This window comes from Elgaria multicarinata, chromosome 7, assembly GCF_023053635.1.
Source record: "Elgaria multicarinata webbii isolate HBS135686 ecotype San Diego chromosome 7, rElgMul1.1.pri, whole genome shotgun sequence".
NCBI lineage: Eukaryota > Metazoa > Chordata > Lepidosauria > Squamata > Anguidae > Elgaria > Elgaria multicarinata.
This window is the reverse complement of record NC_086177.1, coordinates 75,921,990-75,948,486: the sequence shown is the minus strand read 5'-3', so window position 1 is coordinate 75,948,486 and position 26,497 is coordinate 75,921,990. Positions and strand designations below refer to the sequence as shown.

Here is a 26,497-nt window from a genome sequence, read left to right as displayed (position 1 = left end):
CAAAGTCCCTGTAACGCAAATCAAACTCCCCTAGCACTTTCTTTCTGCCTGCTAACATAAATGGATTGGGCAACATAGTGCTGGTAAAAGCAGTCCCTGCCTGCAACTTATAACAGGGAGCCATGCACAAGCTCCAGCAGCCAGGGACCATAGGTAGTGATCTTGATGGGAAGTTAAGAGAATCCCATTTCCCCCCACCCCAAAACAAAAAACCTATAAGGGCTGCTCTTGCACAAAACCTCTTGCACCTACCTATTTGAAATTTGGCAGGCTTCAATCCTTCGGAATGGACAACTATGCCTACAACTCTCATCCAGTTCAAAAAAGCAAAACAATATAGCTGTTTGGGGAATCAGAAAGCTTCATGTTTCCTGAAGCAAGATTTAGACCAGAGTCCAATCCAATGGGCCCCAAAGCATTCTGAGCCAAATTCAGCTGTTTTCCAAATCAGAGTAGACTAGTACCAGGGAGACCAAGGTGTCAATCTCTACTCAGCTATGAAGCTCACTGGGCAACTTTACCCCAGGGATGGAGAACCTGGGGCCCAAGGGCCTAATCTGTCCTATAGCAACTTTGACTCCCTCTGTGGGTCTTGCCCACTCCCTTCCCCAAGCTCCACTCCCTTGATGGAGCTTGGGGAAGCTACCGGTGGGTTGGAGAAAGGAATTCCCATTATCTCCAGTCATTGATAGGAAAGAACAGAAGATTCCCTTTACTTAGCATGACACTCATATTCAGAACTGAGAGGGTGCGTGTTTTGCTTGCTGTGCATCCTCCCAAATTGGGGAGGATGTTGCACAGACCACATAGCAAAGCAACTCTGGCAGTGGAGGCAGTTGGAGCACTCCAGCTGCTGCCTCTGTTGGGGTGACTTCCTTGCATGTGAACTTCCTTCAACTATTGAAAAAGCCCACCCCTGGCTAGAGTTCCAATTGGCACTTCAGCCATGAACTGGATGACGTTGGGGGCATGGTCACACCCCTGGTCATCATTCAGCCCGCAGAGGGCTGGTGGGGAGCTGTTATTTGGGTCCCCTCCCAGGTGATGTTCCTCATTACAGCCTTACATCAATGACCATGCTTTAACCTCACCTACCATATAGAGTTGTTTGGGTGATTAAATAGCTGAGATAACTATATACACTACTCTGAGCTCTATGGAAGGAAGGGATAAAAAAACAACACCAGAAGTTTAGAGGCATGTCACAAATGTCTGAATTATCTATTGTCAGAATGCCTCAAGAGCAGGGTTCATAATGTTTGATGGGATATAGGGGGTGGACCCCCATGTTCCACAGAATGATCTACCCCCAAAAGCAGGTGAACTAACTCTCTTCTGTTCATCTGCAGACCAATAGCGGATGGTGTGCTGGAGTGGGAAGACTTCATTCAAAATTCCTGCTCAGCAATAACATTTACTGTCTGGATTTTCACAAGTCACAAACCTATCTCAGGGAATTGTAAGTATAAAGTAGGATAGCCCACAGACCTCCCTAGGATTGCAATATACACATAGGATAAAAAATAATATACTTTCTATGTGCTTTCCTAGTTCTACAAAATAAAACACTTGACACATGAAACTGTTAAAAATGTATTAGTTGTTTACAGAGTTTACATATTTGAACCATAACACTCAAAATCACACTCTAACAGTGTCAAGTTACAGCCTAATCTAATATACATTTACAATAAAAATTCCATTTAACTCTACAGGATTTATAGAAATTAGTATGCTTAGAATTGTGTCCTTAATCTCCACCTCTACTATATGTAGTGCTAAGATTGAAGGCCACATAAATACAGTCGCTAACAGCGCAATCTATACATGCCAATTCAGAACCAAGTCCCATTGACTTCAATGGGGCTTACCCCAATGCATGTGGCTAGACTTAGTCACCCACTGCAATTCTACATAGTGTGATGGCTAGACCCAGTAGAACAGCCTTCCCTAACCAGGAGCTCTTCAGATGTAGCTAGGAATAATGAAATGCTGGCTGGGGATAATGGGATATGAAGTCCAAAACATCTGGAGGGCACCAGGTTGGGGAGGGCTGTTACAAAGTATTTCACAGAACACTGGGGAAGTGAAGTCCAAAGCAGATGATGTCAGATTAAAACTAGTATTAGGCACAAACAGGCATGATCTACAGTATGTGCACATGAGATCTGGTCATGTTCATAGTAATACAGAGCTGTAATGATGTAGGGAGGGGAAAGAAAGCTCATGGAACAATGTACTGGCGAATGAAGTGGCTTATACATTTTGATCTGGTGCTCTTCCTCTGAAGAATAATGAAACTTCTCCTCCAAAACTATGGAATAAACATGGAAAGTCTTGTATCAAGTTTAAACAGACTTACTACAAAGTTTTTTTTTCTATTTTTCTATGAAAACATTTCTCAGATTTATTATGTCCCTGAACTCAAAAAGCACAGGATACCAAATTGCTCAAATAAGTAATTGACACTACTTGGGTTCTGATTGCCTTCTGATTTTCTGATGCTGTACGAACAGCCCTTTGTTCCATTTCAACATTCAATAAGAGTTTAAAATTCTTAAAATATATCAGCCTAAAATTCTACGCTAGGAAGCAAACACTGAATCTTTTAAGACATGGCTTGAGTCTTAACTTGTTGTTCTGATCTTTCGACAATATTCTTCAAACGTTCCCCATCTTTGAAAAAGTACACATAGAATTTTCTTTCCATCTGTTGCAATTTATTATTCTCCAACACCTTCTTCTTAGCCTTTATATCAGCAAGAAAATCCATAATAAGCTGATTTAATTTATTCAACTGAAATTCCAATCGATTAAACTGCTCAGCCAGTTCCTAAATATGGAACAAACACAATAATGAGTTCAATGCATCTGAATTTTAAACATGTTTAACTAGACAAACAAACCACCTCTCTAACTCCTTATTTTTGCAACCTTCAGCAACTATTGGCCATAGATTTTTGAAATGTGATTCTTTAGAAGTGAATCTTGGAATTCTCAGGAAGCCTATATTTATTCTCTAGATCAGGGATCAACAGGATTTTAACTTGGCTCAGAGTAGCAAAATTTGATTTGAACCCCTCTCCTCTGCTGGGTCATCTGAGCTCATGGGGGCAGGTTATGTTCTGCTAAGGTTCAGAGAAAACAGAAGCAGCACTAGAGCATCATGTGGCTTCTGTCTTTTTCAAAGGCAGCAGCCGCTGCTGCAAAGGCCAGCTTCTCATGAGTAGGGGATCAGGGCCAGAAGACATGTCCTGTGGCACCTGCCAAAAAGGATTAAGAAGGCTTGTTTTGCAATCGTGTATGGGCCACAGGACAGGAAGCACTCCACCATTGTGATGGCTGTGCAGTTTGCAGCTAAAGAGAAAAGACTGGCAGCCCACTGCAGAGGGAAGAGAGAAAGGAGCAGAGAGGACAGAATAATCAGCTATCTTGCTCTTCCTACACCCAAGTAGCTGCTTCTAGCTCTGGGAGTGAATATGCAACAGAGCTCACTACTATAAGCCTCAGGAAACAAAGCAGGAGAAGACAGACCCATGTTCTAGCCAGGCCCAGAGTTTGCCAGAGGCCCAGAAGCACTCACTGCCGCTTACCTGATTTAAGGAGGACTGCTATATATTCTAGATAGTATACAACAAGCAGCCACAATATTATATATTTTTCTATATCTATCTATCTTTATATTAATTATATTATATTATATTATATTATATTATATTATATTATATTATATTATATCATATCCCATCCCTTTTGCCTTCAAGGAACCCAAGGCAGTGTACATAATCACCCTCCTCTCCATTTTATCCTCACAACAGCAACCCTGTGAGGTAGGTTGAGCTGAGAGTCTGTGACTGACCCAAAGGCACACAAGGAGCTTCCATGACCAAGTAGGGACTAGAACTCGGATCTTTTGACTCCCAGTCCTTCACGTTCAATATTGTGATAAAAATAAGGAAAGAATTATTGAGTACACTATACAACCACAATCTCAACTGTTCCTAATCCAACGACTCACCTGATTGCTAAGACAGATGCTTTCTCCACTGTAGTACATGGCATCACGGAGGGTGGTTAGATCAACATCCATCTTTGACAGCAGAAGGATTTGTTCTTGGCTAGCTACTGCTAACTGATCAAGCACTGACATTGTATCTAGATGTAGTTTTTCAGCCATCTGCTCAAGGCCTTCATGCGTTCTGAACAACTGATTTGAATTCTCACCTTCCAAAAGTTGATACAACCTTTAAAAATACAAATGCACATTAAAAATACAAAGAATCTTGCAAAAAGAGCCTGAAAATACAATAGAGAAGGATCACCATGAATTACTTTTCGTCTTTTTTTTAAGTATGACAGCATGATAATTGCTGAGCGTTAGCAGCTAAAGATATACACTAAGTTTAGTGCATGGATCATCCATACCATTATTAGTATGTGTGTGTAAGAATATAAACAGTTGCAGCAGAGAAGTCTGGTCTGGACTTGGCCCCAACCCATTAACTCACTCCCAAATACAGCCTCATCATTGAAAGGCAAAGCATTAGCAAACCATGCTGACTTTGGGACTCTTGAACTTAAAGTTGGACAGTTGTTAATACATTTGGGACATTTATCCAATTTAAGTTCTTAGTTGAGATCTTACTCAAATAAGATGAAAAAGCACACTAACGCAAATAAGCATATTTACATACTTTAAAAAAAATTCAAGTAAGAAAACAAGTAAATTATATCGCCCAACCAAAACACAAGTCAATTTAAATACTTGTGATTTTAAACAGAATTAACAGCCTGTAACTTTGCAAACTAAGGTGAGTTTACCTCCATAGGTTTCAATGGGCATCTCTATGCTAATTGTGTACAGGCTTAGTTAGCATGACTTCAGACTTCTTAAGTTGGGAATCAGGTGATCTGGATGATAACCACTTAACTTGGTGTGCGCACACACATCAGAAGCAGCTTAAAATTTGCACAGCAGGAAAGATTTGAATAAAAAAAGAATTAAAAGCACTTGCATATGCATAACAGTATTTGCTGGCTCAGAACAAATATCTGGAAGAAAGACCCATTGATTTCAGTGAAACTTACTTCCAAGTTTAGGATTAGGATGTTAGTTTTCTACAATAGACTCTATATTCTGTGCATTAATCATTCAACTTTGGCAGAGCAATAGCCAGATGCTTACCTATGTGTGGCATTATCCTTTGAATCAATAGTACTTCTCGGTACTTTATGATGGGATATAGATGGCTCAGACATTGTTTCTAGCATTTGCACCAAAGTGTCACTACTCTGCTTCAGATCTTGAACCATATTTTCCAGCAGACGGCTGTTATCCCTAAGTTTTCTGAACTCAATTTCATAAGCCAACTGTAGAAGTTCAAATGATGCCTTCTGTTTGATCAACTGGTTACAAATCTGATCTTGACTTGATATGTAGTAGTCCTGTCGAGCAATCTGTAGATCAAGATCACCCCTGACCACAGGCATATTCAATAGCTCTGCATCTTCTTTTACCAGCAAAGGTAGTGTTTCATTGTTTATCTGAGCCAAGTGTTTTTTTATGTTTGAAATGTCACTGTTCAAACTAGAAATTCTAGCTTCAAATCTCTCTTTTTCAGGAGTCTGGAAAACAAACAAACAGATCCTGTAATCCATCCTTGGATATTCAATCCATGCTCACATCACTTACAAGTCCCAAATCCCCATATTGTGTTTCTTTTTTGAAAATAAGGCAGATAATACATTTTAATAAAGATTTAATTATCATTTTAGGAACTGCAGTTATCAAAAGACACTTAGGCTGCAATCCTACAGTCCCGATAAGGGTATCCTGGGGGTGGGTGAAATCATAGAATATTTTGGATATCCCCTTTCATGTGGGGATGAATCTGACTTTGGATGCCCCATTCCAACCCTGCAGAAACCTCTGCAGCCTTTACCTATTCAAGCATGTTTAGTATAGTTAAAAAGAAGGGTTGATCAGGAGACATTCTATGGGCATGCTGGGAGAGACTGCAGATTCCCTGACACACCCATAGAACAGAGGAAAACTGCTATTCCTGGAGCTGAAAGTGTTCATTTTTCTACAACTGATATCAATGGGAGAGAAACAGTTAAAGTGGGAGGAAATAACAAAACAGAAAAAAAAACCCATTGCTCCTCACTTCCTTCCACTCTGATGGCATTAGCCTGGCAGGTTTTGGATTCTTTGGAAGCTCAAGACATTGGAGCAACCCACCCTAATTGGCAGGATTGCTGTGTTATAATCTCTTTAAACTGAATCAATAGCCCTCAATCAGATGCATTGAATGAAAGGCTACTTTTCAATATAAATGAGGAACCATAGAAAATAAATATTAGGTAAAGAATTATAAACATGGCATAATAGGTTACGGGGCGGGTAGAAAGCAGAACTGGATGTACTGATAGGTCTCTAGCTATAGATTGACAAGGGTTTCGAGTCTCAATTGTTTAATGTGATTTAGAGCAGGGGTGGGCAAACTTTCTTCTATCAAGATCCACATTCCCTTGTGGACAAGCTTTTCAGGGCCACATATCAGTGGTGAACAAAGCCAACAGTATGTCACCCCTTTTCTCTTATTGCCACTCCCTTTTCTCTTTCTGTCACCGCCCCCCGCCGCCCCCCCCCCCCCACTGGTCTCTCTTCCTTCTCATGCAGTGGGCTGCTAGCGAAGCGACAGGCCATTTTTGCCAGGTCTAAACTGATCACGTGCAGAAAGCTTTTAGAATTAGGCTGAAGCCACATGAAATTAAGTCACATGCTTCATGAGGCCTTAGTATTAATCAATATATGAAGTACCAAAGTGAAACTCAGTTTAAATAAACGATATAAATCCCTTTTCCATGATTTAAATCACTGCTTTTAATTACCTTGCTTTAAATCAATCAACTCTGCAAAAAAAGTATTCGAATTTGCTTAAAAACTTCAAGAGACTAGGAAAGACAGGCAATTTTACCCAAGATTTCTGGCAACCTGCTCCAAAGGTTACAAGAGAAATGCAGAACTATCAGACCCATCCCCTTACCTTTTCTCCTAGAGATCAATCAAGCTGCCAGAGCACGAGAGAAGCAGCTTGCTTGGCTTCCATGTTTGGAAAAAGAGGCTTCTCTTTCTCCCTGCCTAGCACGGAAATGCAGCAGGTTGCTGGGAGAGGAACATGGCAATCTGGTCCTCCACCAGCAGTACACTTGGCTTCTGTACTAGGCATGGGAAAAAAGAAACATTATTTCCTGCCCTGCACAGAAGCCAAGTAAAAGCTGTCTAAGCAGGGACAGAGCAATTACTCTGAGCTCTGCCCGTTCAAACAGGATGTGTATGGATGAACGAGAATGGGTGTGTGAGAGACAGTGTGTATGTGTGAGGGGGGTGAGAATTGTGATTTTAAGTTAAATTCACCACTTCTCTGCCTCTCAAAAGTGGGCTGGTGATGAGAGGAGAGGGAATATCAGGAAAATGTCTCTAACTCCATCTACCAAGGGTGTGCAGCCGCCAAAAGATTACCTCTGAGGGAATGTGGGTTGGTAGGAAAAGGTTCTCCACTTGAGTTACAAAGGTAGGACTGCCTGATCTCTTTGGCTCTTTTCCCTTCCTTACCAGCTCAGCACTTATTATCATACTACTGGCACAAATTACTATCACTGTAGTTCGTGTCAGGCTTTTAAACCCAGTATATATAGCAGGTACAACTTGGTTGCACCATCCATTGATTAGAATGGCTTATTTACTTAAGGAGAAAGAGTGATAGCACACATGAAGCTGCTCTTGTCTGAACTGATGTTTCCCCTGCTAGGAAGAAAGTTGCTTGGAGGGCTGAAAGGCCAGAGACATGGATGGCAATACTAAAGTCGGTCATCGCTGAGGGTTTTTATGCTATTTGGCAGTATGCAAATGTCACAAATAAATAAACTTGGAGGGTGGATAATATACCTCCAAACTGAGGCGGGGAGAACAAGAATGGGGTGAAAGTAACCCAAAGCCGGGAAGGACAGGGTAGTTTTCAATGGGTAGCCTGACTTCCCTTTGACAGATGACAGGATCTAAAGTAGAGTAACAAGGAATGGAGAGAAAGCTGCACCATAAATGGTGACTTATCTAGGAGGAGGTCCTGAAGAGCCTAAGTAGTGCCCCTTAGTACACCTGTCTGACTGATAAAGTTGATACTGCATCTCCAAGATCTGCCCCTTTCGAAGGGTATCAGTCTACTGAACAGATGAGAAGCTAGCTGTCTCTCTGTAAATATGAGAGCCTGGCATAGTAGATCACGCCAGTAAGAACGCAAGAGACTGATTTAAGTTCATATCTACAGAGCCTTTAAATCTATACAATGGCACTCAAATAACAGACTTACCTTCTTTAAAGAACAAATATTTTCCTCTGCCCACCGAAGACCTGATCGCATGCTTAGGTTCTTAGCTTCCTGTTGAATCAGTTGATGCTGAGCACAAACATATGCCATCTGCAGCCTAGTCAACTCTAGTTTTTCTTCACATACATTGTTGCTCTCATCAGAACTGAAAGAATTCCTTATATCAAAAAGCTGGAAATTTTCTTCATTAGAACTTTCAACCAGTTCAGATATACCTTGGAAAAATTGCTTTTTTGTATATAAAGTAAGAGCTGTGGTGCTTTGTTCTTCCTGACACAAATATTTATCTAAAGCAAATTGGGCAAGCAGCACAGGATGAGGTTCCAGCTCCTGTTGTCCAGATGCAACAGCAAAGCAAGAGGTCAGCTTCTCAACTCTGTCAGTAAGAGACTGCAACTCATTGTTTATCTTTGTATTCATGGCAGAGAAAATCCCCTGACCCTCTTTCAGATTTTTAGGTATTTCCTCTCCTTTCTCTTTAAGCTTCTGGGACATAAGACTATTGCTTGAGGCCATAAATTGAAGCTTATTACGACGATGAATCTTTAGCTGTTTAAGCTTTTGAAGAGCCTGAAGTTCATCTTCTAATGTTTTAAGTTTTTCTTCATCTTCTTCTTCGCAAGTATTTGTATTTAATTCAAGAGGCGTGCAAGTCTTGAGAACTTCATCCAAAGCTTCCACTTCTAAGATAGGCTTTGATGAATTAAGGAGAATATTAAATGACTGCAGCTCTTCTTCAGATAATGCATGATGCTCATTCAAAGTTGTACAAAACCATTTCAAAAATGACTTATCTTCCAATGTCTCAAATAACCAGTCAAAGTCTTCACCATTAAGTGAATTTGCCTTTGAATATCGTATCCTCTTCAGAGTTTCAATGAATTGAGTTCCACAATCCATGATTTCAAGTTCAACCCTCAATCTTTGATATTTGTAGTTGCTTGCTTAAAATATCTGTTGCAAACGAAGTATAGTATGATTAACAGAAATTAAGTCTTTAAGTAAAGTTCTGGAAAGAAAAACAAATGAACACAAATCAGAATGTGGTAAACTCTATAGGATTTACAGTTGCTAGACAGAGAACTTAGAATTTTGTGTATTGATAACAGACAAATCCTGTCAATATCTCCTGACAAAATAGTGTGATAATTGCATTGAATTGCCTGATAAAAAAGATCAACTATTGCTAGGAGCCAAGTCCATATATTAATCAAGGCAACGGGCCTGTTCAGATGATCCAATAAGCCACAGTGGTTTGTTTAAATTGGTGGTGATTTGAAAGTTGTCTCCTCCTCAAACAAGCCATGCCACCAAGTTCAGACAAGATGACAACCTGCACCAGGACAGGAATTAGGCTAATAGCGCCCAGCATGTGCTGTTGATTTAAACAAGCTACTGAAGCTTATTTACATCACGGTAACTTGTTTTGATCATGAGAACCTGGTCAATTTTTAAAACAAGTGGTGGAGGTTTTCTGGAAAATTCTGAACTGCAAATTAGGCTAATTTGCATAAGATCATTTGCACTGGAATTTTATTATCAGAAAATTTTCTGAGCAGGCTTTCCCAATCTGCTGTCCTCCAGATGTTTTGGACTACAACTCCCAGAATTCTGATCATTGGCTCAGGCCTCATGGGAGTTGAAGTCAGACACATCTGGAGCAAACTAGGTTGGGGAAGGCTGCCCTAGAAAATGCTCTAATTCAGCATAGTCTATTTTACTTGTATTTAGTAAACAACAAAAGGTATCCCACATTATTTTTTGGTCCCAATACACCACACATATTTCACCTGCAATATCTGAGGGGGAAATTAAAGCACACTTAATGTGATGTAAATGTATTATGTAGATTTTTTTATTGGGAGATCTGTACAAATTTAAAGACAATAGCATATACTGCCCTTACATTATTTACATTTAAGGGGGGGAGGTACTGAAAACTGTTAATATATACTAAGAACTGTGCATGATATGCTGACAACTTATTTCAAAGACTTCAACTCTCTTCCATTAAGGTTATTGGGGCACCTTCAGTTTTGCTGCCACTATTTATTCCATTTCACATTGAAAATAAGTATTTTCTCACATACTTATTATGGATAATCACCAGAAAAATATAAATTACAACTTTGAAACTGACAAGATTGGCGAATATTGTATTTGCAACTGGCATCCATTCACTGGAAATGTTGTCATCAAAACTTTTCTGCCCTACCTCACTGCTTTAACTCAGAGGGCTCATCTACACCAAGCATATATTCCACTATGAAAGTGGTATATAAGAGGCAGGAGCCACACTACTGCTTTATAGTGGTACTGGAGTGCACTGACAACTGTTGGGACCATGACACACACCATATAACGCTTTCATAGTATTATATCTTGCTTGGTGTAGATGTGTCATGGGCCTCAACAGTTGTCAGTGCACTTCATTACTACTATAAAGCAGTAGTGTAGATCCTGCAGTGCACTTCAATATCACTATAACGCAGTAGTGTGGCTCCTGCCTTTTATATACCGCTTTGATGCCACTTTCATAGTGGAATATCCTGCTTGGTGTAGATGAGTCCAGAGAAGCAGAGGAGAGTTAACCATTTCCTCAGTTCTGAATAAGTCCTTCACCCCAATAGACACTGAGCAGACACGACCTTGGACTCTGTGGCTCTGTCTATAACTGGTTCGCCTCCTATCTAGAGGGTCGCTCTTTCAGCGTGTCGGCTAACGGCAGCTCGTCCTCCTCTTTTCCCCTTTCAGTTGGGGTTCCGCAAGGCTCGGTGCTTGGCCCGTTGTTGTTCTCTCTATACATGCTGCCCTTGGGCAAGCTCATTCAATCTCACGGCCTCCAATATCACCTGTATGCCGATGATACACAATTATATCTTTCATCTCCGGAACTTTCTCCAGATGTTCACGATCGTATCTCGGCATGTCTTTCAGATATCTCAGCCTGGCTGCTTCATCGTCGTTTGAAACTTAACATGGCAAAGACTGAATTGCTAGTTTTTCCTCCTAAACCTTCTCCTCACCTCTCATTCTCCCTTACTGTCAACGATGTCACGCTTACTCCGGTCAAGGAAGCTCGTAGTCTTGGCTTTATATTTGACTCCTCTCTCTCCTTTACTCCTCACATCGAGGCAGTAGCTAAATCCTGTCGTTTCTTCCTGTATAATATTGCCAGGATTCGACCATTTTTGTCTGTCTCTTCTGCCAAGACTCTCGTTCACGCACTGGTTATCTCTCGGTTGGACTACTGCAACCTTCTTCTCTCTGGCCTTCCTTCGTCTCACATCAGTCCGCTGGTCTCTGTCCACCACTCTGCCGCTAAGATCATCTTCTTGGCCCGCCGCTCTGACCATGTCACTCCACTTCTGAAATCTCTTCATTGGCTTCCAATTCACTTCAGAATCCAATATAAACTTCTCCTACTGACCTTCAAAGCTCTTCACTGCCTAGCTCCTGCCTATCTCTCCTCTCTCATCTCACACTATCGCCCCGCTCGGGCTCTCCGCTCCTCTGATGCCATGCTTCTCGCCTGCCCAAGGACCTCCACTTCCCTTACTCGGCTTCGTCCTTTTTCTTCTGCTGCCCCTTACGCCTGGAACGCTCTTCCAGAACACTTGAGAACTACAAACTCAATCACTGCTTTTAAGACTCAGCTCAAAACTTTTCTTTTCCCTATAGCCTTCAAATATTGAGTTTGTTCTGACTTTACACTGTTGGTTTTGCCCTACCCTGTGCCTGTTTACACTTCCCTGTGCCTGTTTGCATTCTCCTTCCCTCTTTATTGTTTACTACAACTTATTAGATTGTAAGCCTATGCGGCAGGGTCTTGCTATTTACTGTGTTATCTGTACAGCACCATGTACATTGATGGTGCTATATAAATAAATAATAATAATAATAATAATAATAATAATAATAACTGAATTCCATGGGGCTTACTTCTGGGTACACTTGCACAGGGTTAAATGTGAGTTTTTAAGATACCATAAGGCTCTTTTTAAAATAATAATAATAATAATAATAATAATAATAATAATAATAATAATAATTACCGCAACAGAACACGGCTGGTTATTCGCGCGCGCCCCCATCTTACGCCCCCTGCACAAGATCCTCCTGCAATAATCAGATAGTTATTGTAATAATAAATAAATATACACTACTTGTGGGGCCGAAGCACACTTGTCCGCACCCCACAGACGGCCGCTTGAGAAACAGCAACAGCAGCGGCGATGACAGTTTGGCGGGTGTGAACTGAAAAGAAATCAAACTTCCGCTTTCTCGCGAGAGCCAAAGTCGCGCGACCCCCCCCCCCCCCGAGTAATACAGCCGGGTAGGACACCGGCAGCACGTCTCCTTTCGCTCCGAGGAAGTAGTCTTATTTAGGGCGTGACCCTAGGGAAAGAAGCCCTACAAATCCCATGCATAGGATTGCGCCCTTAAAATATTTACATATCACCCTTCGTCCAATTTAAGATTCCATTGAGGTATGCAACAACACAGTACAAGAATAAAACAGATAAAATCAACAATCCAGGTAAACACTGATGACAAACCAAAAGTTTAAAATGCCTAAGTAGTAAATTAAAATCCGTTTCTGCCTGGCGCCAAAAAGAGGATAACGTTGCTGCATCCACGTACGTCGCATGAGATTCTACAACAGAAGTTCTTGGTAGGGGTGAATCCCCCCTCCTCCCATCCCGATGAATCTGCGTAGTTCGTAATTTCTAGGAAATAACTTTTCTGGGAACCGCATTTCCCAGCATGCTCCTTATAACCAGAAACCGGACGGCTGGGTTTCTCAAGTCTAAACTTCTACCGAACATAATAAAAATGCAATAAACATCCTGGATTGCCTTTACTCTGGAGATTATAGGGTGAGGCAAGCATAATTTGCCCTCTTTAATCTGAGAGTAGCGGGGGGGGGAACCCCTCTTTATTTGAATCCCACAATTTGTAGCACCGTAATAGGGCACTGTTCGATAGCAGTGACTGAAACCGTCTGCATAAGAGGAAATCCCACAGCAGAAATTCTCGTGAACTATGACCACGTCAGTAGGCCATGCCCTAAAATGCTACGGCCCAGTTTACCCCATAAATATAGAGAAAGTGGTGGTGTTTAAAATGTCTAAGATTATATCCATAAAGTTTGAAAGCGTGTGTATAGCGGGCGGGGACAGTTCCATTGTCTGGAAATGTGACATCCTTGTTACTTTTGCTTCCATTCTTTCCAGCCTATTGGGTAAAAATGACAGTCGTTCCTAGAAAGTATAGGAACCCAGGACTTTGGAATAGCTGTGCTTGAGCTGCAGCGTCTGTTCTTCCTTCACAAAATAAATAAAAGTAGTAGCAAAGATATGAGTTCATATTTTTCTAACTCACGCGTTTATTTCCTGTTGTGGGGACGTGGCTTTGTGTGTGTGTGTTGCAACTGCAAAACCAGTCTTTACCGCCACATTGCAGAAGGCTGTGGCTGAGAAAATGTGACTTACGGCCACCCTACCATGGAGTCCAGGCTTATTTCATCGGTATTCAGGAACTACAAACGGGAAGAACTGTGTGCTACTCTCGCCTTTCCGTCTCTATGGTTCCGGAGCTTGGGAGACCGGAAACCGGTGTCTGTGACCTAGAGGAAGTGGTGTTGGGGTGGGGGGGCGTGAGGGGCCTACAAAGTAACCCCGTGAATATCTTGCGGGCGCTGGCGGGGCCGAGGTGAGTTTGAGTACCAACGGGTGGGGCGCTCGGTAAGCCCTTTCCCCCTGCCGTGTTTTGGTCGCCATGAGGGAACCTTCTCCGCCCTCGTCGAAAGCTTGGGGTCGTGGGAAGGGACTGTGGTCGCTGCCGGGTGGGAAGCGTTTCTCGCAGCAGCCGTCGCACCGCGGGCGGGGATTAAGCTTCCGGGGATGTCCTAACGCGCGGTGTTTTTCTCTCCCCTCTTGAGCGCCGTGCTAGAGAGCAACACCGGCCCCTTTCCCCATCCCGCCTCTTAGCCCCTGAAAGTTCCCTCCTTTGGCTACCTTTTCTCACGTCTGCAATAGTCTGCTCTGTTCTGTGGAAAGAACAAGGGCGTGTCGGTCCCATCCACATCCCCATTATTAGGAAGCCGAAAAGGAACTCTGTGCGACATTGCCCTCTTTCATCACACGCGATCTCCTATCTGGAATTTCCTACCGTCGTAGTCCTGCCTTTTGTCACAAGTATAACCCAAGTTCAGTCAGGCTTTCTGGCATTACTTCCCTCGATTTACACACGCTCAGCTGTGTGTTGGTTGTCAAGGGCCCTTGGCTGTTAGCACTTCCAATGACCTACCTCGGCCTACCTCTTCTAATTGTTTTGGGTTCTAAGTGAAACGAGCAGCTGAGGTGGTGGGATCTTTCACATCCCAGGTTTCAAAAAAGAAGCTCTCGGTGTGTAGATTAGACATCAGGTGAGTGCTATGAATGCAGCATTTATTTCCGTGTTAGAAACTTTTCTTAACCTGCCGTTTAGCCATAGTTTCCAAGTGGCTCACAACATTATTTGAAAGCATGAAACAAAACAGTTGAAATAAAAACAACAAAAATCCAATATAACAACTACAAATTCCGGAACAGTGGCAGCAGTCATTTCTCCCTCCCCCCAGTTCAGCAAAATAGTTTTTAACTTGGTGTTTAAAGTCTTCAAGCAGATGCCAGGCAAATAGGCATGGGGAGGAGTAATATGACCAATGGGCAATTGCCAAAAAGGACCTCTCTTTGGTATCTTCCCCCTTGGCTTGGTGTAAAAGGGGTGGAATGTTTTTGATGTTTTTTACTGTTGTGACCCAAGTCAGATATTGATGTAGCACCTGCAATTTCACTGTGATTAAACATTCCATAAACCCCGTTATTCCATTGTGCAAGTGGTAGTCTGTTTTTTCAGTTGCATCATAGAATTCTTAGATAGCAAGGGTCGTGGTTTCTTGGTCTCCAGCCTTGCAGGGTTGAGACTTAACCAAAATTAAAAACTAACTTCTGTCTTGCTCTTTCATTTTAAATGAGATTTGTAACATTTTGACTGTCTCTGGACTTCCAAGATAGATAGCAGGAAGAGATATTTAATCTCCTGAATAAGGGAAGTACTCATGTGCTATGGCTACATCGTTTTCAGTAGAGCTGTGCTGAGTTTTATTTCTTTCCCCTGTGCTGCCTGGAAGTGAGCAGCGAATAATTGTTTACCTTTGGTATGGTAAAGCCTTTTCTGCAAGCATCTTTGAGTACAAGCCAGGCCTGTACAAAAGGCTTATCTTGAACTAGAATGGAACTAGACTGCTAGCACTTAATATAAACAAGGTGGCAGAAAAGCCAACAGGGAAGCATCTAGTTCAGGTTGAATAATCTTTATGGGATGAAAATGAAAATATTTCTGGCTGAACAAATGGGAATGGGGTGGAAATAGGCCACGAGCATACAATAGAACATGATAGCCTGCCAAAGAGGCCTAACAGCCATAGAGGAAAATGCACATGCCAGAAACATTGGGAGAAGGACACTGTATAGGTGTTTCTGCTAATGGTAGAAGCCTCCAAGCCAAGATTGGAAAATTTGACTGCTTGGTTTTAAGAGTAAACGTAAATATAGTGGGCATAATGGAAACCTGGTGGAATGGAGAAAACTAATGGGGTATGGTCAACTCTGATACAAAATATAGTAGAGATGCATCTCCTCCCAGTGCAGACCAAGTGCATGCAATCCCCATCAGAACAATGAACGAGGGTCCAAACTCAGCCAGTGCTGGGAGAAGCCCTTTCTCCTTTGTGCCTCTCTCAGCTCAGAGAAGGACAAAATGAGCTAGGATGGGACAATGATGTCAGTGGGAACAGCTACATCTAATAATGTCATCTGTGTAAGGCCTGGTAGGGGGGCAATTTGATCCCTGACTGGCAATTAGTTCCGCTCTATAGGAAAGACAGGAATGGGCATTCTGGAGGTGGTGTCACTCTGTATATCAAAGAACACATAATGTTAAGCAAGCTAGAAGCCTTAAAAGGGGCAGTCACTTCCACAGAATCATTGTGGGTGACCATAACAGGCTCCAAAAGTAATTTTGTAGAGAGACATGCTATCATACTTGACCAAAATACTCATGGTTATCTTGAAATGGTAGAATGAAATCAAGGAGGCATTCAAACAAAGATGTGATTTAGTAATGGGGTTGTGCTGATTAACTCAATGACCCTGTTCAGACGACATGCTAAGCCATGGTGGTTAAGCATTTTGAGCTAAACATTATGGCTTAGTGTCATGTGAACCATTCCCAACCATAGTGGCTACATAAGTAGCTACATAGTGGCTACACAGTTTAAACAAGCTCACTAACCTTTGATGCAAAAGAGTTAGCGGTCTAACCATGGCTTAGCGTGTTGTCTGAACAGGCCCATAGAAAGTGCCAACACATTAGACAAAATCATGGAAGGTAAGGCTATCAGTGGCTACTAGTCATGAAGGCTATGTTATAATAAATAATAATAATATTGTTATCTTACCCGCCTTTCCATTTTGATCGAGGCAGGGAACAACAATAAATGATAAAATACATAAAACTGAATTAAAACATAATATACATAGTTAAAAACATCCTAAAACATTCTAAAAACCTCCAATATAAGAGGGCTGTGTGCTTCAGTATACCAGTTGCTGGGGAATATAAGTAGGCGAGTGAAATCACACTTGTGTCCTATTCATCAGCTTTCCATGGGCAGCTGCGTAGTGACTAGACAATGCTGGATTAGATAGGCATTTGGTTTGCTCCAACTTGACTTGTGTTCTTGAGTTGCCATGCATGTGCTTTCTTGCTTTCTGTGTGAATATATATTTCTAAAACCTTCTCTTCAGCACCCGTGACTATCATGTGAATCATTAAAATCTAGACTTAAAATCTAGACTTTTTATGTCATATAAAATATGTTTTTGAAATACTCCAGGTAAACTTATTTAAACCAAGAGGCAATATATATGAGGAAATAACTTGATTCAAGTTATACTTGAAACAAAATCCAAACTCAATCTTTAAAAAAAACCTTGCAAAGTACTTTTTGGTCTCTTTTATTAGCCATTCTCAATCTAGGTATTTGTAAGAATGAAGACTGAAATGAAGCAGTAAACATCTTTTATGTTCTGACAAAACAGTCATATTTTCTATTAGCTGAAGGCACATTTTAAAGCAATTTTCGATATTTTTGCCAGATTGTAAAGGTTAGAATTGTGGTATTTGGTCAGTATAGCCAGGGATCAAACAAATTGTTCTGCTTAACTTCTTTGGATATTAAAGGAACTTGGTTCTAAGATCCCACGTGATTCTTAGACCCATTTAGATCTTCTACACAACCTGCAGCCATTTGAAATATTGTGGGGTGTGCAGAATGATGATTACATGTATATCCCGCTTTTTCCTTAAGCAATAAATCATGATGGCTTGCATAGACCTCCTCTTCACAACATCCCTGTGAGGTAAGTTAGACTGAGAGTCAGTGACTGGACCAGAGTCATCCAATGAGCTTTACAGCTAAGTGGGGGACTAGAAGGCTGAGGTCCGAGAACACATTTCTGAATGGTGGCTTTAGAACATCACGGTGGAGTTTTCATACCACCGTTGAGAAATGTGTTGTCTGGCTGGAAAATTCCACACAACTGTTAAGGTTTTTGGAAAACACTCAATTTATTTATTGATTACATTTCTATACTGCCCAATAGCCGGAGCTCTCTGGGCGGTTCACAAAAATTAAAAACAAAGTATAAAACAACAGTATAAAACCATAATATAAAATACAATATAAAAGCTCAACCAGATGAAAACAGCAGCAATGCAAAATTACAAATTTAAAACACCAAGTTAAAATTTATTTATAGACTGTTAAAATACTGGGAGAATAAAAAGGTCTTCACCTGGTGTCTAAAAGCATATAATGTAGGTGCCAAGCAAACCTCCTTAGGGAGCTCATTCCACAGCCGGGGTGCCACAGCAGAGAAGGCCCTCCTCCTGGTAGCCACCTGCCTCACTTCCTTGCAGGGGCTCACAGAGAAGGACCCCTGAGGATGACCTTAGGGGCCAGGCAGGTACATATGGGAGGAGGCAGTTCCTTCAGATAACCTGGCCCCAAGCCGTTTAGGGCTTTAAATGTTAATACCAGCACTTTGAATTCGGCCCGGACCTGGACTGGCAGCCAATGAAGCTGGAAAAGGACTGGCGTAATGTGGTCTCGTCGGCCAGCCCCTGTCAGTAAACGTGCTGCCCTGTTTTGTACCAGTTGAAGTTTCTGGACCGTTTTCAAAGGCAGCCCCACGTATAACGCATTACAGTAATCCAAACGAGAGGTTATCAGAGCATGGATCACTGTAGCTAGGCTATCTCTGTCCAGATAAGGGTGCAGCTGGTATATCAGCCTAAGCTGATAAGAGGTGCTCTTTGCCACTGAGTTCACCTGTGCCTCAAGTGACAGTTCTGGATCCAAGAGCACCCCCAAACTACGGACCCGATCCTTCAGGGGGAGTGCAACCCCGTCCAGGACAGGGCAAACATCACCTCGCCGGACAGATGAATCACCCGCTAACAGTACCTCCGTCTGGATTGAGTTTCAGTTTATTAGCCCTCATCCAGTCCATTACCGTGCCCAGGCACTGGTTCAGAACAGCCACTGCCTCACCTGTGTTTGATGAAAAGGAAAGGTAGAGCTAGAATATCCATGCTGTGTAGAGCAATGGTTGTGTTGTGTGGTGGGCTCTGTGGAGTTTTCTATTGTGTTGAGTTGACTTTTCCGCTGGCTACAGAGTTCTCTGGCAAGAGCGGCGAAAGGAGGGAGTGTTGCTCTAGGAGAGCTGCCGGATTTTTTTTTGCAGCAGTGGCTGATGGGATACCATCAGAAGAACTGGGGGAGGAGAGAGGGCAGAGAAACTGTCACTCAAACTTCGCATTGACTTTTACTCAACTCCATGGGAGCCCATAGTCACAAAACGGTGGAGTTAAAACATGTTGTTTGGGGAGTACCTCCTAAAAACTCAACTGTTGAGTGGAGTTTTCACACTGTTGACTAATGCGTTGACTGAACTGAGCCAAACTCTAGTCCCCGGAGTCCTAGCCAAACACTGTAACCACTATATCATACTTAATAGTGGCAGTTCCCAGATTTTGGAACTCTCTTCCCATCTAGCCTCTTTCCTGTCAACCTTTAGGTTGTTAGGCTACAACCCTATACTCACTTACCTGGGAATGAGACCCATTGAATACAATGGGGCTTATTTCTGAGTAGATGTGTATAGATTGCACTGTTAATGTTCTATAACTTTTCTGAATTAGATGTATTGATTCTATGTCTGGCTGTCCTATTTGGTTTTCAAAAGTCTGATGCTTTATTTCCATCATGTTTTTACTATTTTACAACAACAAAATCATGATTAATGTGTGCCATTTTGAGGGCCCTTTCAATGAAAAAGTTGCATCTATAGTTTAATATAAATTTAAAAAATAAAATAGTTTTCTTATAGAAATCCCTGGACTTCATATTTGCAAGCAATAATATTTTTTTTTAAAAAAATGCTACTCATGTTGTTGTTTGAGGGAAGATAAAGGGATATAGCTTTTATTGCCCTGTCATGAAAATAATGAATTACATATTTTGAGATTCAGACTTGGCCAAATGTGCACCATGCTTGAGAGTACATTGAACTAAAATTACTTTTTTATACCACGCATCAATCATATTGTTCATAAGAACCTGGGGGCATATAATCTAAAATGATGCAAAGACTACAAATTCCAATTCCTTATTTTCTAAATGTTATTTTAACTTGTATTTATTATTGAATGTAAACAAAATGATAATCAATTTGCTTGTTTATTTTTTATTTATTTATTGTATTTCTATGCTACCCATAGTTGAAGCTCTCTCATTGATTCATATTCAGAATATCTTTATGACCACACCTATACTTCCAGTAAGGAACTAGGAACTGCAAATAGAGAACTGGAACAAGGAAACAGCTTAAGCCTTGTATTCAAACTACATACCTCCCTGCCCATGGCTACTGCAGACCCCATGCTAAATTCAGTGAAGCTATTGACTGTCACTGTTCAGTTAATCTGTAGTGCTTCTGTTGCAGTCATTGCTGTGCAGCTGTTGGAACCCAGTAGCCTTCTGAGAGCTTGTTAACAAAGCTGGTATGAGAAGATCTGCTTGCAGCACAGTCTTTGGGTGGGGAATTAATAGGTTGGAGGTAAAAATAACTTAGATATGCAGGGTGGAAAAGGAAAAGATAAGCAGGGTGGAAAAGGAGCGGCTAACCTTAGTTCTTACATCTGGAGAAGCTATACCAAGGCTTGATGGATGTTATGATATTTTGCATGCAAATACTGTGCATTCAGTAAATAACTATCCTTCGTCCCATTGCCTGTTGACATTGTTAACAAAAGTAAAGCAAGCAATGTCTTGTATTACAGATATCCCTCACCGGACAGATGGCAGAATTTAACAATGTTCCTTTAGAGAGCCATCCTATGGCTCCCTGATATTCCTCAGTGCATCCCCACAAAACCAAGGCTTTTTGTCTGATTGGACCAAAAGGCAGCATGGGGGCTCTGACCAAGATCAATAAAATGCTTATTTTATTTGTACCCCACCTTTAGACCAAGAAAAAATGACACTCAAGGCAGCATATAATCATAAGTTAAACTGAATTAAAACAATAACACAAATGTATTAAAACTTAACTAAAAACATAGTAACAGAAGTTTTGTCTCTTATGTTGGATGGCAACTTTAGGGTTTTCTGGTATTTGTGCTGTGTTTTTCTTCTCTGGTTTCTTTTCTTTGAAGGAGTCTTTTAAGCATATTATGGGTATATATAAGCCAGGCTCCTTTCCTCTTTTATTGATTTATATGGCTTATGAGTAGCTATACAACCTTTTGTTTTTTTCTACGCAAGGAGACTAAAGCACTTTCTGTCTGGCCTTGAGAAAGCTTCCTATGATAGTTTAAGAATCTCCTAGATTAAAGACCCTAAGGGAGCAATCCTATGTCCCCTAGACAGCATCTGAGGATCCATAGAATATTTCGGATTCCCCAATCCAAGGTGAGAACTGGAGCTCCGATTTGCCTTCCCAGCCGATGTGGAAAGAACCACGCCAGCTGTTCTTCTGAAGTCAACTTCAGAAGATGAGGAAAGGGGGCATTTCTGTGGGTAGGAAGGAGAGGAGACTGGAGACACAAATCTCCTTCCCTTCCCTTTTGAAGTGCCCCAGCTAGTTGGGCAAAAAAGCACACCTAGTGACAAATACACAGAGGGAAGACAGGTTGGCGAGGATCCCCTCCGCCATTCCTCCACCCTGCATAGGTTGATCATAAGTGTCCGAGTTCCAGGGCTTATGATAATCAAGGGCACAATCCATTGGATTTGACCCAAAACCAATCAATTCTTGAGTTTGTTTATTTACCACCGAAGTTGCTGTGGGCAGGTGCTACAACAGATTGGGGGCATTATGATTGACCTGTATCCTTAAATAATGAAGGAACTGAAGATAAAGGTGACATCTGTCCCTGTCTCTTTGTGTCTACTGTGATTGTCCCTTCTTCTATCAAGCTTTTGCTTGTGCCCTATAAGAGCTTATCTACTTACTTCCTCATGGCTCATAGTATACCTTGTCTCCAGGAGATTTGGGTCTTCTGATTTCATTTATTTTATTTCACCTTTTTAATGTTGCTTCTCAACGGAGATAAAAGCCCAAAGCTTCTAACAAAATAACATTTAATTCCATAAAACATTCAAAATTAAAATGCATGTTCTGTTACTTTTTAGTGTTAAACAGGCATTAAAAATGTTTATTCCTCGGTCTCTAACAGTCTGGTAGAATAAAAGGTCTTTACCTGCGTTCCAAAACAAAGGAACATGGGAGTTGGGAGAGCTTTCAGTAAATGTGCTACAATAGAAAAGGATTCGAGTAGATATGAACCAAGCCTGCCTAGGTGACTTAAGGGTCTGAGTGTATGTACATATGGAAGGAGCCACTCCTTGAAGAGCAGCCCAAACTATTTAGGGCTTTCAAGGTAAGGACCAGAATTGAGCATAAAAATTAACTTGTAACCAGTGGAAGCCCTTACATGCCATCTGTGGGTGATCCTGGCCAGTAGCTAGGCAGCCTAGTTCTGGACCATCTGATGTCTTTGAATTGTTTTCAAATGCAGCCCTCAAAGAAAACACATCACGGTAAACTAGCATTTGTCTATCCAATTAGAGTGTGATCTGAAGTACATTGCCAGTTTTTCTAGCCACTAAATACTCAGATGAGATTATGCCTAGAAATGTCATTGACCGTCAAACTGTAGTTGCACAATAAAAATTCTTGGATAACCTTGGCCTCAAACTCAATGGTAGTGATTAATGAAAACATCATCTACATTGGGTTTGGTAATGTGGTACAGCAAACATAGCTAAGTCATTTTCTTTTATTTAACTTCAGTACTAACTATAAAAAGAAGTGCAGTTAGTGACCTTCTTATATTTCCACCAGACAACATTGTTTGCTTTCAGTCATGAACTTGAGCGTGTATGTACTTTTCCATTTGTTTTCAGATCTTATTGTAAAAGCTACAGAAGCAAAGAACAAACCATTTGATAACGAACAATGGGTAAGTGTATTATGAAAAATATCCTTCATAAGTACTATTGCTTTGTAAGCATGCTCTGCATCATATCGTAGAAGGCTGATTTAAGAGCAGAAAGTACTAAAGTGCTTGTATATGTAACTACTTTTCATTGGACACCTCATAGGCTTCAATTTGCTTGCTATATTACATTGTGTGCATCTTGCTAGAAGTTTGCTTTCACAAAATATTAATTAGATAAAATATGAATTCAATAGGGATTCCACCAGTTTGCTTGAAAATTCCTCAAAAAGGAGAATATAGCAGCAAAGGAGGAAACCGATTAAAACCCATCAAATTCACAGTATAGAGTGGTGAAATTGTACATGTACTTAACTATTAGCTTCTTTATAAATCAGCTTCCAGCTCTGAAGTATTTTAGATGTCCATATCTGATATACCCCTGAACATAAGCTTTTTTGCTACATCTAAGGCAATAGGTATCTGCGAGTGACTCTTCCAGAAGAGTCTTCCCATTCATTTCAGAGATTTCAGATTACTATGAAAAGATGCTGAGAAATTTAGGGATGAAAATTCTTAGAGCTTTTTGAATATCTGCTTCGTGCATTGATCTTTATACCGTTCTTGCATTTTTTTGATTCACTTTTGTAGTATGAAGCTTTAGTTCTTACTCTTAAGCCTTCTATCAGACAGAAATTGAATTAGCATAATAATTGTGTATCATAGATGGAGAAGAGAAAACATATGGTGGGTGTGAAGGCCCTGATGCTATGTATGTGAAGTTGATATCCTCAGATGGTCATGAGTTCATCGTTAAACGAGAGCATGCACTCACATCAGGAACAATAAAAGCGATGTTGAGTGGTCCAGGTAAGTACAACAACTATATCTTTAAAAAAATGGATTTGCCTTTTAACATAAGCACTAAAATTATTTACTTGAACATTTTCTCAGCTTTTTTTAATGAACAAGCCAGCCTTTTAGATTTTTGCAGTTTCATTTATCAACGATAACGTATCTGAACAATTAGAAGTGCGTGAACCCACAAATTTCTTTAAACATTTTTCGGAATCTAGGGCTTTATCAATATTGGCAGCTTGAAAGACACTGGCATACTACTGCATTTGAGTATTGGAAATTAATATCTTCTAATTAATATTTGAAAGGGATTTGAAAGGATTGGGAGGTGATATCATGGAGACAGTTCAAGGCATAAGGAAGGACAGAGTCAGAAGACTTTTGAACTTCTGAGGGTGGTGGAGTTGGATGAGCAAAATTCATAGGCAGGCAGGATGAGGGGTACATGTGAGAACCACACTATTTCTAACTTTTCAGTTTTTTAAAAAGAATTCTCATGTGATGGCTTCCTTTATATCAATAGGCATGCAAGGAAGCAAGTACTTGATATGTCACCTTTTTAATTGGGGCTAGACTTCTAGTATATGGCTCTGAGAAGACAAGCTCAAGTGGAATACTCAGTTAACACCCAAGACCAGTTTTTGTTCATAATATACAATCCCAGTTAGTGAGGGAGAGGTTACTGGGTATTTGAGAGCAGCACCCTGAGTGAGACTAGCTTGGTGTGTGTATAATATAGATGTAGCTTGCACGATCACCGCAGCCTGCTGTGGCTTATTAGCTATGGTGGGTTGCCGCCACAGCTCCTCCTGTCATCCAAACCAACAGGCCATAGGTTGATTGTTAACCACCCCAACAAGTTATCCTCACTGGATTTAGACCACATGAGAAGCCGCACCCAGCAGGGGTAATTACGCAAATTGGCTGGTGTGCACAGGGTGGTTGTCAAGCCACTATGGGTTGATAACCATCTTGTGATCATGCAAACTGGGCCATAATCTATATTATTATTATTATTATTATTATTATTTATTTATATAGCACCATCAATGTACATGGTGCTGTACAGAGTAAAACAGTAAATAGCAAGACCCTGCCGCATAGGCTTACATTGTTTTCTGTGGAAGTCACAGCTATCTCACCAAGACCTTGAGGGGTTGTTACTATATTTTTATCTTTCCTGCAAGGAGATTAGGGAAGCATACATATTCACCTATTTTATTCTTACACCAATCTTGTGAGATTGATTAATAGGCGGAGAAATTTCTCAACCTACTAATCAACCTCAGAGTGAACTTAATAACTGAGCAGCGATTTGAACATGGATCTCCCTGGTCCTAGCCAGACATTCTTAACTACTACTCCAGCTGTATATAAACATACTGGTGGAGACAATATTTTTGGTTTGTGATAACATATTGAGGAAAGAAAGAACTCTGGGGTGTGAATATTCATTGTTGAAATTCATTTAATCTCACAGATTATTTTGTCAATAACAGCAAATGTAATATGAAAGAACCACTAGAAATGTATTTTATACATTCAAAACTAGATTGTAAAATGCCTCTTTAAATTATTAAGAGTTTATTTCCAAAAAGAGATTAATTGGGAATTGTTCCAAAATACTAAGTATCTCCTTTGAAAATCATGAGTACAGGGGTTTTGGTTACTTGTTGACTTTCTCATAAATTGCATAAATCTGCATGCATGAAATCTTTCTTATAAGAATTGAGTGTTAATGGAATTTTACCCCTAAAACAACACATTTTAAAGCATGATTGGACATATTCAGTGTAGTATAGGCAGATTTCCCCTTCCTCTCCTTCCCTGCACTTTCCCAAATCTTCTCCAGGGAGACACTGCTATTTTAGCTGATATTTATAGCTGGATCATATTCATGATCTGAAGTATTTTACCCTCTCTGATCTACCCTAATCATACCATTTCAAGTAGAAGCTGCCATAAGAGCTGTTTTGACAGGGGAAATATTTTTGGGGGGAAATTAAGAATATTTTTTTAAAATTGGAAAATTTTCTTACTTTGGCTGACCAAAACTAAAGGAATCTGAAAGTGCAAAGGAGACACAACACACTTAAAATACTCAAGTACAATCAGCAAAGGAATCGATTAAATCATATATGCAGTTCTGTTTAAATGTTTACTTGCAGTAGGATTGGTATGTTCATTAGTCTGTATCTCTTTTTTATATACACAGGACAGTTTGCGGAAAATGAAACAAACGAAGTGAATTTTAGAGAGATTCCTTCCCATGTCCTATCCAAAGTATGCATGTATTTCACCTACAAGGTTCGCTACACTAACAGCTCCACAGAGATTCCTGAATTTCCAATTGCACCTGAAATTGCACTGGAACTGCTGATGGCTGCAAACTTCTTAGATTGTTAAATAAAATAAATTATAATAAAAATGTAAACCTCCCCCCTGTATTTAATACACGTAGCTCAGTAAGTAAGTTTTTTTCATATAGAATGTTCTGTACTTTTGGTTAAGAAACATAATGGTCACTACAGAGGCTGTTGCCCTCAGTGGCTTTGCATAGGAATCATTTGTCCTCGGATTTTGTGTTGCTGCTTACACAAGTTATGGACTGACAAATAAACAAACTTGCCAATTAA

General features: G+C 40.7%; 2 protein-coding genes across 5 annotated transcripts; one reads left to right on the top strand and one right to left on the bottom strand.

Moving 5' to 3' along the window:
* Positions 1–1,580: 1,580 nt before the first annotated feature.
* HAUS3 (HAUS augmin like complex subunit 3) lies at positions 1,581–13,045 on the bottom strand. Of its 3 annotated transcripts, none has more exons than XM_063130845.1 (5): positions 12,552–13,045; positions 8,373–9,344; positions 5,186–5,625; positions 4,019–4,244; positions 1,581–2,833 (listed from the first exon to the last, which is right to left on the bottom strand). In XM_063130845.1, the coding sequence occupies exons 2-5, from the start codon at positions 9,288–9,290 to the stop codon at positions 2,609–2,611; spliced, it is 1,809 nt and encodes a 602-aa protein (XP_062986915.1). In that variant the 5' UTR covers positions 9,291–9,344; positions 12,552–13,045; the 3' UTR covers positions 1,581–2,608. The 3 variants fall into 3 exon arrangements, with proteins under 3 accessions (XP_062986915.1, XP_062986917.1, XP_062986916.1); XM_063130847.1 differs by having other exon boundaries at positions 12,557–13,045; XM_063130846.1 differs by lacking the exon at positions 12,552–13,045 and adding an exon at positions 12,446–12,485 and having other exon boundaries at positions 8,373–9,399.
* Positions 13,046–14,018: 973 nt separating this feature from the next.
* Positions 14,019–26,497, top strand: ELOC (elongin C). 2 transcript variants are annotated; one of them, XM_063130861.1, is made up of 4 exons: positions 14,019–14,105; positions 22,972–23,027; positions 23,730–23,873; positions 26,077–26,497. In XM_063130861.1, exons 2-4 carry the CDS (start codon positions 23,024–23,026, stop codon positions 26,265–26,267), a joined length of 339 nt encoding a protein of 112 aa, XP_062986931.1. In that variant the 5' UTR covers positions 14,019–14,105; positions 22,972–23,023; the 3' UTR covers positions 26,268–26,497. The 2 variants fall into 2 exon arrangements, with proteins under 2 accessions (XP_062986931.1, XP_062986932.1); XM_063130862.1 differs by lacking the exon at positions 14,019–14,105 and adding an exon at positions 14,798–14,820.

What these genes read in the sequence shown, in the direction of transcription:
- HAUS3 (XM_063130845.1), bottom strand. Translation starts at nt 9,290, where the DNA reads ATGGATTGTGGAACTCAATTCATTGAAACTCTGAAGAGGATACGATAT. An exon ending in ATATTTGTTCTTTAAAGAAG is followed by an intron (nt 5,626 to 8,372) that starts GTAAGTCTGTTA and finishes TTTGTTTTCCAG; the next exon opens with ACTCCTGAAAAAGAGAGATT. An exon ending in GCATCTGTCTTAGCAATCAG is followed by an intron (nt 2,834 to 4,018) that starts GTGAGTCGTTGG and finishes TTCCATATTTAG; the next exon opens with GAACTGGCTGAGCAGTTTAA.
- ELOC (XM_063130861.1), top strand. An exon ending in AGCGATGTTGAGTGGTCCAG is followed by an intron (nt 23,874 to 26,076) that starts GTAAGTACAACA and finishes TTATATACACAG; the next exon opens with GACAGTTTGCGGAAAATGAA.